The 12,008-nt window shown below is 41.8% G+C and overlaps 1 protein-coding gene across 6 annotated transcripts in view; it reads right to left on the bottom strand.

The window, feature by feature from the left end:
* ARHGEF28 (Rho guanine nucleotide exchange factor 28) overlaps positions 1 to 12,008 on the bottom strand; it is a 269,125-nt gene that overhangs the window by 107,723 nt on the left and 149,394 nt on the right. For 2 of the 6 annotated variants that reach the window (XM_019517686.1, XM_019517687.1), the window contains exon 1: positions 4,665 to 4,928. The exons of the other annotated variants lie outside the window; for them this stretch is intronic. In XM_019517686.1, the coding sequence (XP_019373231.1) occupies positions 4,665 to 4,749 (85 nt within the window). In that variant the 5' untranslated portion in view covers positions 4,750 to 4,928. Of the gene's footprint in view, positions 1 to 4,664; positions 4,929 to 12,008 lie in introns of those variants that run through there. 6 annotated transcript variants of the gene reach the window in all.

The raw sequence follows: 12,008 nt of genomic DNA, 5'->3' as shown, positions 1-12,008 counted from the left end.
TTCAGCTTGTAAGAACCCAGCTGCACAATAATGATAATTTAAAACATGCTCTATGCTGGCAGAAGGAAACCTACAGCCTGGAATGACCCGCTTTGGAAAACAGTGAGTACAGAGCAATGCGGAAAATTTTTTCCACTCAAGTCAAGACTTAGATGAGGAAGCTTTATGAGAGCATACAGAGAAGACAAAAAGTATATCAATGTACCTAGACTGGAAGCCAGGAAAAAATTACTAATTCCCTTCTCTAGATAAAATAAATAGCTTTTAGACAGCACACAAGAATTACCTCCAGCAACGTGACTATGGATTAATGTACAACTAGAAGTATGAGAACTATGAAGCAAAGAGAAAGTTAGGCAATTAAACACATTAGTCAAAATTTGCAAACCTAAATGCTTAAACCTGAGCATCTCAATTCATTTTTGGACATCTGGATTTTGAATCACATTTCCAAAAGTTCTCAGCTTCCCAATGCAGTCAGATTTTCAAAAGGAGTCGACTTTGAACTAAATGCCTAAACGAAGTGATTCTTTGTTTTTAAATCTGGTCCCTGCTTAAACCCATACATAATTTTAATCCCATAAGTCTAAAAACTAGGCTGACTTCTCTTAATCACCTGCTAGTTAAACATACTTAAAACCCTTGCTAAATTGAGACTGTAGATCTATAGAGAGACATGGGATGATATGCATCTCAATGCCTCTCTCAGATCCCTGGATCCCAGGAGCCCCAACCATGAGTTAGAAGTCTTAGCTTCCTATATAATGCACAGGGGATGTTACACTTGGGAATGGGAATCATAAAAGCAGGATGCTGAGTATGGAGTCACCAAGGTAAACAATAGGAAATGCTGAAGAGAAGGGTTCATGCCTTAATCCCAACCTCTCTCCAGGACCTGAACACCTAATTCTGAGTTTCAGGGGGCACCTTCCTGCCCTTGGGATTAACTCCTATTTCTTTTTTAAACTTGTTTGGTGGAGAAGGTAGTATCTCTAAGCCAGGATGCAGGAGACCCAAATTTAATTTTGCATCTCTGCCAAACAGGATCTAAACTCTCATCACAGAGGAATGCCCTATTCTAGGGTAAGGGTACTCTCACCACTTCCTGCATCAGTTCTTCTGCTTTGCAGAAAAGACCTGATGGTTTCTAGGGACAGGAAAAGGAAGGCTGCTTAGCTTAATGGTTAAGGCACTCATGATGGGAAAGAGGGACACCATCATTTAGTTCCTTCTCCAAGGGCTTTTTATGAGTGGTCAAGGTGACTGCCCTAATCACTAGGTTAGACAATCATGCTCTCTTCTCTTGCTCAGTGAATCCAAATAGATCTTTAATTATGCCATGCAAAGTAGAAAAAATTTAACTGGAGCAATGAGCATTCCTTCATCTCCAGGTAGTTTCTAGCTTGATAATAAAGACCCTGTCCTGAGAAGCAGAAGATGCAAGTTGAATCTTTCAAAGGAGAGAAGAACAACTTAGGTCTCCCACTTCCATGGGAATGCTACAACCACTGAGCTATTTAATGAAAGGGAGAAAGACACCCCACTGCAACACACTGTCTTTGAATTAGAGACTTGGCTACCATAATGTTTTGTGTGAAGCTTGAAGTCAGATGTGCTCAGAGCATGCCTGTTGGATCAGGCCTTCAAGGGGCAAAAGTCAAGGGCAGCTAGTACGCAGATCCTGATAGGAATAAGCCATGAGATAGATGGGGAGGCATGAAACTGAGATGCATCTCAGCAGGAACAGATGCAGAACCTCAAAGGTCCCCAGGAACTTAATATGGAAAACTTAGGCTCTGCAAGGTTAGCAAGCACTTGAGAGGAAGCTTTGAAAATCAGAGTTTTAAACTTAGGCACTTACTCCATTTACTCAAATCAAAGACAAAGTTTTCCCCCCATTTAACATGTCTTGGATTCAAGCATGAGGCAGTAGGGGGGGCAGGCAGCTGCTGTGGCTGCAGCTCCAGCCCCTACCTGGAGCCAGGGTTAGAACTGGGGTCAGAGCTGCAGCAGCTGCCCACTCTCACCATCTCTGTCCCCTCCCTTCAGCTCCCCTCCCCACCACTTCTGTTCCCCTACCACTTCCCTCCAGCTCTGGTGGGACTTCAACTCTGCTTCACCCCAGGACATGGAGCACATGTTTGCTCTGGCCCCATCCCGACTTGGTAACCAGGCAGTCCCTAACCTTAGGCACCCAAAGTTGAAACCTGTGGCCATTACTCTCAAAATACTTATTTCATGAAAGACCATTCACAGCATTGGCTAAGCATGGACTAAACAGAAATACAGCAATATAACTTGTTTGGGCCAGTTTCCTACTACTAAAATTGAGGAGCTGTAGAGTAGCAGCAGCACACTGGAAAGGCCTGCTGATAATTCACAACACCTCAGAGTATGACTTTTAGTGCAACAGTGGTAGCAGTTAGCAATCCTATTTAACCAATAGCTACCAGAAATAAATTGCCAAAAATGTTTCATGGGCCTTATATAAAATCACCATGGAACAAATGGAGAGTAGAGTCAAGAGACACAATGAAGTCTATAACTCCTAGACAAACATTCACAGAATGGTTAGTGGCTTTTGCTTCATCCTTCTGCGGTCTGCTGAACCCATTATTCAACAACAGTGGAATTCACACATCATGTAGAGGCCAGTATAAGGCATTTTACACCACTTAAACCCCAGGTAGGGATTGCCCTGGGGCACTACAGAGAAAGGAGCTAACTTGGAATGCATGCACACCCTCTCTGTACCATGGAAAGGGTCTCTTCAATGGATCCAAATAATCTAGCACAAAACACCATGATGGTGGCTGCACAGGGATGGAATAAGGAAGGAATCACAAATCCAGTGTCCTCCTGTGGAAAGACTCCATTCACTTCTCCAGCCCAATGAGTAAGGTGACCAGTTTGGACAGGACAGTCCCAGATTCATAGACTTGCCCTGTTGGTTGATGAAAATAAAACAGAAGTCCTGGAATCACAGGGGTGAAAGGCATCATCTGGCAGGGAGGTAGAGACCACCTGGTGCACCATGCCACTGCCTCCCCACCAGACTGCGCCCCACACCCCAGCCTGCCTATCTCTGCCTGCAGAAATGCTGTTGACTGGGGGGTGGGGGAGGTCCTGGATTTCCTTAAAAAATAATATTTTCACCCTACCAATGAGGAGCATGCAAGTCTTTGCTTGAGGGAGTGGGTTGGGTTTCCCTTCCCCAACCTCCATGAGTATGAGAAATTATTCAAGCAGAGAACATTTGACCCTACAAGAAAAGTATTCTTGCTACGGCAACTCCCATATACATGATTTAGTCAGCACTTAAAAGCAGAATATACTGGTATACTATTACCATTAATGTGAAAAGCATGCCTATTAAGGAGAGAAGATACCACTGATATACATAACAGTCCTGATGTGCAACAGAACAATGCACCAAAAAATATAACAAGTCTCTGTTCCAAAGATTTTACTGTCTAAAGGCAACAGATATATCGCTGAACAGTAAGAAATATGTAGAAGTATAGGCTTTCCTCTTGATCTTTTTTCCAGATAAAATGAGCCATCATAAACTACTGAAAGAAAGTATTGAGCCCATTTCATCATCTTTATAAAATGAACCTATATACTTTAAGAAAATCTCTTGGGAAGAAACAAATTCATAGATTACCTAGCTAAACCACAGGGATTTGTTGTAGAAAATTAAGACAACATTTTGCAGGCTTAAATTTTCTTTTTATAAATATTTTTGAGCTCTAAAACTCAAGGTCAGATTCTCAACCTAGTTCTTTTGCCTCATTTACTGATTTACAATAGCTAAAGACACACCTTAGTTTTCTGGGTGTTTTTATCTTTTAGAAAGAGATTTTTTAAAATGTTAAGAAAGGATAGGGAAATATGACACTTCCACTCCACCGTCTTTCTCTGCTTCTGTTTGAATGCAGTAAGTTCATTAAGATTTTCAACGATAACACTGTGACAAACTTGTCCTTAGTGCCTTCCAGTTATTATTTCTTCCTAGGTAATCATCTTCTCTATAATGCCACCTTGTTACAATGACAGTGAAAGGATTTGAATGTTTACAATGTTTGTAATGATTACCTCTCCAAAAAGAATGTATCTACCGAAAAAAGATTTGTGTGAATTAAAGCAATTAACCTCATCTACTAATTTATGAACAAGAAATTCCCTTCACACTGATACAATTTTAGTATATAACTGTCTGCCTACAACTTGTCAACACTATACTCTTAAATTATAAATAACCCCTAATTCCAAACAAATGTAACTTGCAGGACTTTACGTAGTCTTATGTGTACAGAGAAGCTGTTTACAGAAGTTGCTGCCGTGCTGCTTTGTAGGTTCTTAGCGTCAGAACTTCTCTACATAAAAGAACTCTTGTAATCAGAAATTTACTTTGCAAGCAATCAAATAAAAACAAGAAGGAAAAATTACCACAGACAACTTGGACAAAACCCTTGTCTTTTACTAAAATGACTGAGAGTTTATAACTTTAAAAAGACACAAGTAAGATTGAGGCTGAAGGAAAAGGAAGAAAATCTGTCCATTCCAAGCTTAGGTCCACCTGCATATAAACAACAAGAAAATACTGAAAAGGAGGTAGAACTAGTAAGGAACAGTTGTTTAAAGAAGACAGATTTTTCTACCTTGTTTGGGTGCCCTTCTTCGAATCCTCATTTTAGGTAAGGAAGGCCAAGAGTAATTAAAAGGTGAATCAGAGTCTGAGTCCATTCTTTTTGGCTAAATAAACAGATCAGACAGCAGATACTCGAAGCTGCACTTTGTTGCTTTCAATAGCAAGTCAAGTCTAAAAGTGATGTAAAATAAGGGAATGGACAAGGCAGGATCAAATTGCCCACTAAACACAGGGGAGGGAAAAGCTGTAAATGTTTGCTCTCTTCAGGCGTCCAGGCATGTAGACAGATTTGGCTGTAAATATTAAGGGCAGAAACAAGGAAGTTAAAATATGAGAGCTCAGAGTGGGGCTGCCGCATCATGGTCCACAGCTATTTGAAAGGTCATCGTGTGCCAATGAATCATTAACTCACCTTTTCATTTTGATGTAAATGAAAACAATAGGAGTTAGGAATGAGAAAAATCTCTCAAAAAGTAAACAAACTACTACAATATTTTTCAAAGCTTTGTTTCTCTGTTGTGAACAGATGTTAATAACAAGACTGAACACAGAGAAAGTTAGGCTAAAGGTCTGAGCTTTAGAAACCAAGGATTTAGAAATCTAGAGATGATGCTAAGAACACTAAACATTCTGCTGGACAACGTATTTCTCCAAAGCAATAGTTCCTCACCAGCATTTACAACCTTGGCAGACCTTTGAATCTTGCAGCTGAAAAAGCACTGATAACCCAACTCAATAGTCTAAATGAGCTAGAAGCTTAGAATGTTATAAAGAAAGATTATACAGTCATTAGAGGAGCTCTCTTTCAAATAATATTTAGTCTGAATAGTATTTTCTCCTTCACACTGTCACCGAGTTAGACAGTGAATCAGAAGGACTTTGTAAAGCTGGCACCTTTACAGCACTGGTCTAACCCCATAGCAATGCACAATAGAGCTAGTGACTAATTTACAACAAATCCTCCATTCTTATACAGTCTCCCTGAACAACTCCTAGGCAATTAGTATTCAGTAAGGAACTCATTATCCCCTCCCCCAGCATCTTTACACTACACAAACCACATTTTTTAAACAGGCTCAAATGTGGCTATACAAGAGCTGATACAAAAATAACATGTCCACTGTTTCTTAGCTGAACTCCACTAAACATTTCTTTTAGTTACCCCACAATGTCTGTGTTTTTGTATTTCACATAAAGGAGGAGAGTGAATGTGGATCATCTTAAATGTCAGTTTTGGAAGATGATGACATTTGAGCTTGTTAACATTCTTCACTTCACTTCAATTATTTTTCAGGCTGGTGAGGTCTACAGTGCTACTTCTGTATTATGTTTCAAGTAATTCCCCATTCCATATTTCTGTGCCAGATACCGATACATTATTTGCTGAAAGAAAATAATTCACTGAAAAAGCAAATACAATTCAAAAAGTGCAATTATACAAACAATTTTCCAATTTTTGTGGATAAAAATACTAATGATTATGCAAACACTAAATAAAGTGCCTGAATTATGAAAAAAGTAATTTAATACAGCAATGATCTTTCTTTGTGCCAACTGAATCTCTGCTTACTTTGTTAGGCCAGAGGCTGCAAGTGTTGGATTGTTACTTTAATATTAAACACTTGTGCACACTTTGATTCAATATTTATACCAACAACCACTCCAGACAACAGTTAAGCTAAAAAAGGGTTACTCAGATTTAAATCAATTATTTAGGCGTCAGCTTTGGAATAACCTAGACTCTAGGGGTGTGTGAAGCAGGCAGTATTCGATTCAGATTTGGCTCGATTTGGGGGACAGTGATTCAATTCACTGATCTGGATCACTGTCCTGATTTGATTCGGCCAAATCTGAAGATCCTATTCTGATTCTGAGAATCAGCGATTCAACCACAGACACAACTTTATATGTTTTTTCTACGTACGTCGAGGTACCTGGTGCAGTTTGTGAACACAGATGGCGGGGTGGATGGAGCATCCCATGAGAGCGTGAGGGGGGAGGTCTACCTCCAAGCACACAGGGGACATCCCCCACGTCTCCCTGGCTCAGAGATCGGCTGTGGGGGGAACCCAGGTGCCCCCCCAGACCCAGGAGGCACCAGTCATCAAGCCGGGGAGCAGCGAGATTCCCTGCGCGCTCTGTGGCAGACCTGGAAGTGGGCCGGAAGTACTTCTGGTCCACTTCTGAGTTTGCTGCTGAGCGTGCGAGGGGGTCCCATGGGACGCTCCATCCCCCCCCCACCATTTCAGCATTCAAGAGCCATGCCTGGTACCTTAAGGTAAATTGAAAAATATATAAAGCTGTGTCTAGAGCCAAATCGTCAAATCTCTCCGAATCGATTTGGAGAGATTAAGGGCCTCCTGATTTGATTCGGATTCGGATGCCGAATCAGGCTGAATCTCCTCCAAATTGAATCAGTGACCGAGTTTCGCACAGCCCTACTAGACTCCCTGAATTTTTTTCACACAGGCAGAAAAGGATCTTGGAGTCACTACTGATTCCAAGATGAACATGGGCTGCCAATGTGGGGAAGCAGTCAGGAAGGTTAACTGCACCTTGTCATGCATCCATAGATGCATCACGAGCAGGTCCAAGGAGGTGAACCTCCCCCTCTGTGCAACATTGGTTAGGCCGCAGTTGGAGTACTGCATCCAGTTCTGGGCACTGCACTTCAGGAGGGTCCAGAGGAGGGCCACTTACATGATCAGGGGGCAACAGGATTGGCCCTATAAGGAGAGGCTACGGGACCTGAACCTGTTCAGCCTCCACAAAAGAAGGCTGAGAGGGGATCTGGTGGCCACCTACAAACTTGCCAAGGGGGACCAGCAGACAATGGGAGAGTCCCTGCTCCCCCAAGCACTACCGGGAATTACAAAGAATAACAGCCATAAGCTGACCGAGAGTAGATTCAGGCTGGACATCAGGAGGCGCTACTTCATGGTCAGGGCGGCTAGGAGCTGGAACCAACTTCCAAGTGAGGAGGTGCTTGCCCCTACCCTGGGAGTCTTCAAAAGGAGACTAGACAATCACCAAGCCGGGGTCGTTTGACCCCAGCATCCTTTCCTGCCCATGGCAGGGGGTTGGACTTGATGATCTGCTTAGGTCCCTTCCGACCCTAACAAGTATTAAACTAAGAATCAAATTCTTGACCTCAGCTGTATCCTGTGGCAGTGAGTCAGACAGGTGAATTACAAATTACATCAAAAAGTAAAAACTTAAGTCCTTTTGCTGGTTTTAAATGTATTATCTTTCAATTTCACCATTTAACACTTTATTCTTTTTATGAGAAAGATTAAAGCATAGGAGGGCTTCATTTCCTTTCTCTATGGCATTTCTTTTTCATAGGCTCCTGTAGTCCCTCCTTGTTTGTTTCCTATCTAAATTAACCACTTCTAATAAAGTAGATTAAAATTGTTATAATAGCCAAGGCATGTATTTATGTTCCTCAGTATCCTTTTAACCCCTTCTATTCTGTTACATTTCTTCTGAGAGAAGGATGACCAGTGCTACATACAATAGTCAAGGTGAGGCCACACCATTAATGTGTTTTAGTGACATTAAATTACCATTTTTATAGACCAACATGTTCAGTTGTCTGACTCTGCACACTAAACAGACATTTTCACTGAGCTGTTCACAGTGACACCCAGATCTTTCACCTAAATGATTAGTTATTTTAGACCCTACCATATGTATTAGAAGCTCAAATCAATCATTTCAATGTGCATCAATTCCCATATACTTGCAAACACCAGCTACCATCTCCCCTTGAAATGCCCATTCACCTGGCTTTGTTGTGTCTCTAAAATACCTCAGAGCTTTTAGTCATGAGTCATAACTAAGAGAAATAATTGTGGCACCTGCAAATTTTACTTCCTCCTTGCTCACTTCCTTCTCAAGATCGTTAATGAATATATTAAATATCAATCTGATTACAAAATATTTACTAAAACACAAATATTAAAAACTTGTGCTTTGATGAAAACTGACCATTCATCCCTCATTTTTGCCTTCTAACCCATAGCCAATTTTTGATCCATGACAATAATTCACTCAATGACTCCTAGATTTCCAGAACAGACACTTGTAAAGAACTTTGTTGATGAATTTCTGAAAATCCAAATAAATCATCAACTGGTCTTCCTCTGACCATTATCTTACTGAGGAATTAACTGAATACTACTTTAATATTGTTTGCATTAGGGTATTGGAGATGAGCCAGTCAAAGGCAATCTGCCTCCTCCTGCCGCTTGTTGCCATAGCATCTTTTTAACCAAAGTTTTCTTTCTCTCCATTGTACAGTGAGGAGTTTCAGAGCTCCCTAGCTGCCACCTTTTCTCCAAAAGATGCACTGGTAGTTTGGCATGTAACAAGAAAAGTGATTTGGCATCTTTTGAGATAAAAAGGTGCTTCATAAATGTAAAAGGTTAGCCCTATTTTCCATTAAAAATGCTTTTAATTATGTATACCAGGGTATATATGTGAAGGGAGATAAAAACAGAATGTCGCTTGTGTGCAATACCTCAGACGAATGCTCTAGATAAATACAAATTTAACATTTTAAATTCTTTCATCCTGTGCTTGCCAAAACACACCAATGTGATATAAATGTTCTCTGGAAATATTACAACCTATTGTCTATTGTCTGACTAGTTTCTAAACTTGAAGTTATAGGGGAAGGAAGTTCAGGAATGTGACCAGTTTGCTCCGCTTACAGAGAACATAGTACAGCAGTCTCAGAAGCAGCTGTTTTATCTGTCATGAAAATTCTTAAGCTCCACAGAACACCCTAAGGTCAAGTCTCTGTTCTCTGGATAATAGTCACCTTAGGAAGATGTTTAAATGAACCGCATGGCTGAAGCACCAGTCCCTGATCGATGGCATAGAAAAGAAGATAAAATCCCAGTAAGCCAAAAACACCCACCTCCCCAGTAGAGCTGCCACTTCAGCTAGGAAGAACACTATCAGCCGTACTGAAGAGCAGGGTCTCCTCACCATTTCTGCTGAGAGATGGCAGGAACTTACCAAACCACAGCTCTCTGCTCCACACTCCCTTTCGTTTGGTCAAAACTTTCCTGAAGAAAGATCAGCCAACATGCCTGTACAAGACCCTCAATCTACACTTTGCCTACAGTGATTTACACTGTTGTAGCAATAATTTCAAAACTTTATAGCAACTAAAAGCAAACCACTGTTAACCATTGCTATACACAAAAATGACTTCAAACCAATGGCTACTTCTAGCTATGTATAATGAAGATATTTGATATTTGGTCTGCTGTGTGCCTGAAGAATTACAACAATGGAACAATCAGTTTTCCTCTCAGTCTCACTTCACGTAATCTACTTTCACCACTCACTCACCTCTTTGAAACAGCTGTGCGTTTCCTATGGATGCTGACATTCAAGTTCTCTCTCTCTCCTTTTTTAATTTTTTGGAGTTCTATTAGATAAACATCACAAAACCTGGTCACTTAAAACACAGTTCTCTCAGTTTCCCTGTGTAGATTTCCATCATCTGAGTACATACTATGTTATGCCTTTCTTTTCTGCTTTCTCCTGATCATTGAAACTAAGAATATTTAATATGCTGGGGGGAAAGAGGCCAATAAAATACATAGCTGCATTGTTATTCAGTTATCTATGAGATGTATGAATGTGACAGGCAATACAAAGTCAACTAGAGTCATTAACAAACGTTAAGATCTCTTTTAGGACTGCTTGCTTGTGAATATAAGGCCTTAAAATTGGTATATATCCTATTGCTGCCCTCTCTACTACAATTCATCTTTCACCTAAATAACACAGAAAAGTTTTGGGGTTTTTCACACTTGTAAACAATTATAACATGTTATTAATGAATTTGGTATAAAGAACTCTTTTTTTTGGTTGATTTATTTCCCCATTTTGTGCCACGGTAAATGTCTAAGGTAACTAATCTGCATAGACATCCATCTATTGTTGCTGCCTACAGAAACACTGAAACCCAACCTGCATAGCAGAGTTAAAAAATGTAAGTTCAGTATTCTGGCAGACGACATTACTCAGGCCAGGAATGCACCAAGTATTATCTCATCAACATTCATCACTAGTGATGCCAGTGTCCCCATGATCGCATGACAGGAAAACAAAACACACAGAAAAATACAAACGCAACACAGTGAGAAATAAGGAATCTCCTGTGTTGTGGAGTGCATCACACACTCGCTCTTCCTCCTTCTCTCTGAGCCTTGCTCAACCATTTTTTAATTGGCCCTGAAAGCGAAAGAATCATTAGTGTTTGACTTAAGTAAGAATTTTTTTTTGCCTCCATATTATTAAACCAGCAGTCAGAGTCTTACCTAGGGAAGACTGAATTAAGGCAATTCCTAGGCCTAAACATTTTGGGCACCTGTACACGTGACAGTGGGTTAGTCCCCTAAATTGAAACGGTGGGTTTTTAATTGTGACGATTAAAAGCCCACCATTTCAATTTAGGGACTTCCATCACTGTTTTGGTGAGGGAACTGATCCTTTTTTTTTTTTTGTGAAGCCTGCCACTTCTCCTGTGGCCAAGGGGCAAGCTGGTGGTAGGCCAAGAAGCCCCTGACCTGTGGGGGGACCCCAGTCCTTTCCTCTGCAGCAGTAGCACTGACTAGGGCTACCCAGGTGGGCTGCTGGAGGGCTGGGGAAGGCCCCAACTTGGAGATGTCAACACTTCCCCAAGCCCACCCATGCTTGCATGCTGTGCATCATCCTTGCTGCCTTCTCCAGCTGCCAGCACACCCAGCCACTCTCCTGCCACTTTTCCACACTGCCCCAGGGACAAGCAAGCCTATTCCTGGACGGCCCCAGATGGTGGGAAAATGGCAGGGACAGCACACAGGACTCTGCTCCCTGGGCAGGCTCGGGGAAGAGTTGCATGGGCAGGCTCCGCTGGAAAAAAAAAATGGGGAGGGGCCCAATTCCCCCCCCCCCGCCTAAAGCCAGGGGCAAGCTACTAGTGGGTTCTGACCTGCAGGGGCCCCAGTCCTTCCCTCCACAGCAGTGGTGCCCCCTGGGACCACCTGGGTAGGCTGCTAGCTGCAAGACCCTGAGCAGATCAAAAGTGACTACAGGACTCTGGGTGCAAGGGTGAAGGGGACAGCAGCTCAGGTGTTGTTCTCTTTGATTCTTCCAGTCAAGGAACAGGGCTTGGGAAGAAGCAGGTGCGTCCTGCAGAGGTGGTGTTGACAGCAGGGCTTTGGCTTCTTTGACCATGGGATGAAGTTCCAAGAAGGACTGATAGAAAGAGACTGGATCCACCTGACAAAGAGAGGAAACAGCATCTTCGCAGACAGTTAACATTAGGGGCTATAGGCTGTACAGGCGTGAT

The sequence above is a fragment of the Gavialis gangeticus genome, unplaced genomic scaffold (genome assembly GCF_001723915.1).
Source record: "Gavialis gangeticus isolate Ggan-Ray unplaced genomic scaffold, GavGan_comp1, whole genome shotgun sequence".
Taxonomy (NCBI): domain Eukaryota; kingdom Metazoa; phylum Chordata; order Crocodylia; family Gavialidae; genus Gavialis; species Gavialis gangeticus.
The sequence above is the reverse complement of the archived record's forward strand: the minus strand, read 5'-3'. Positions and strand labels throughout refer to the sequence as shown.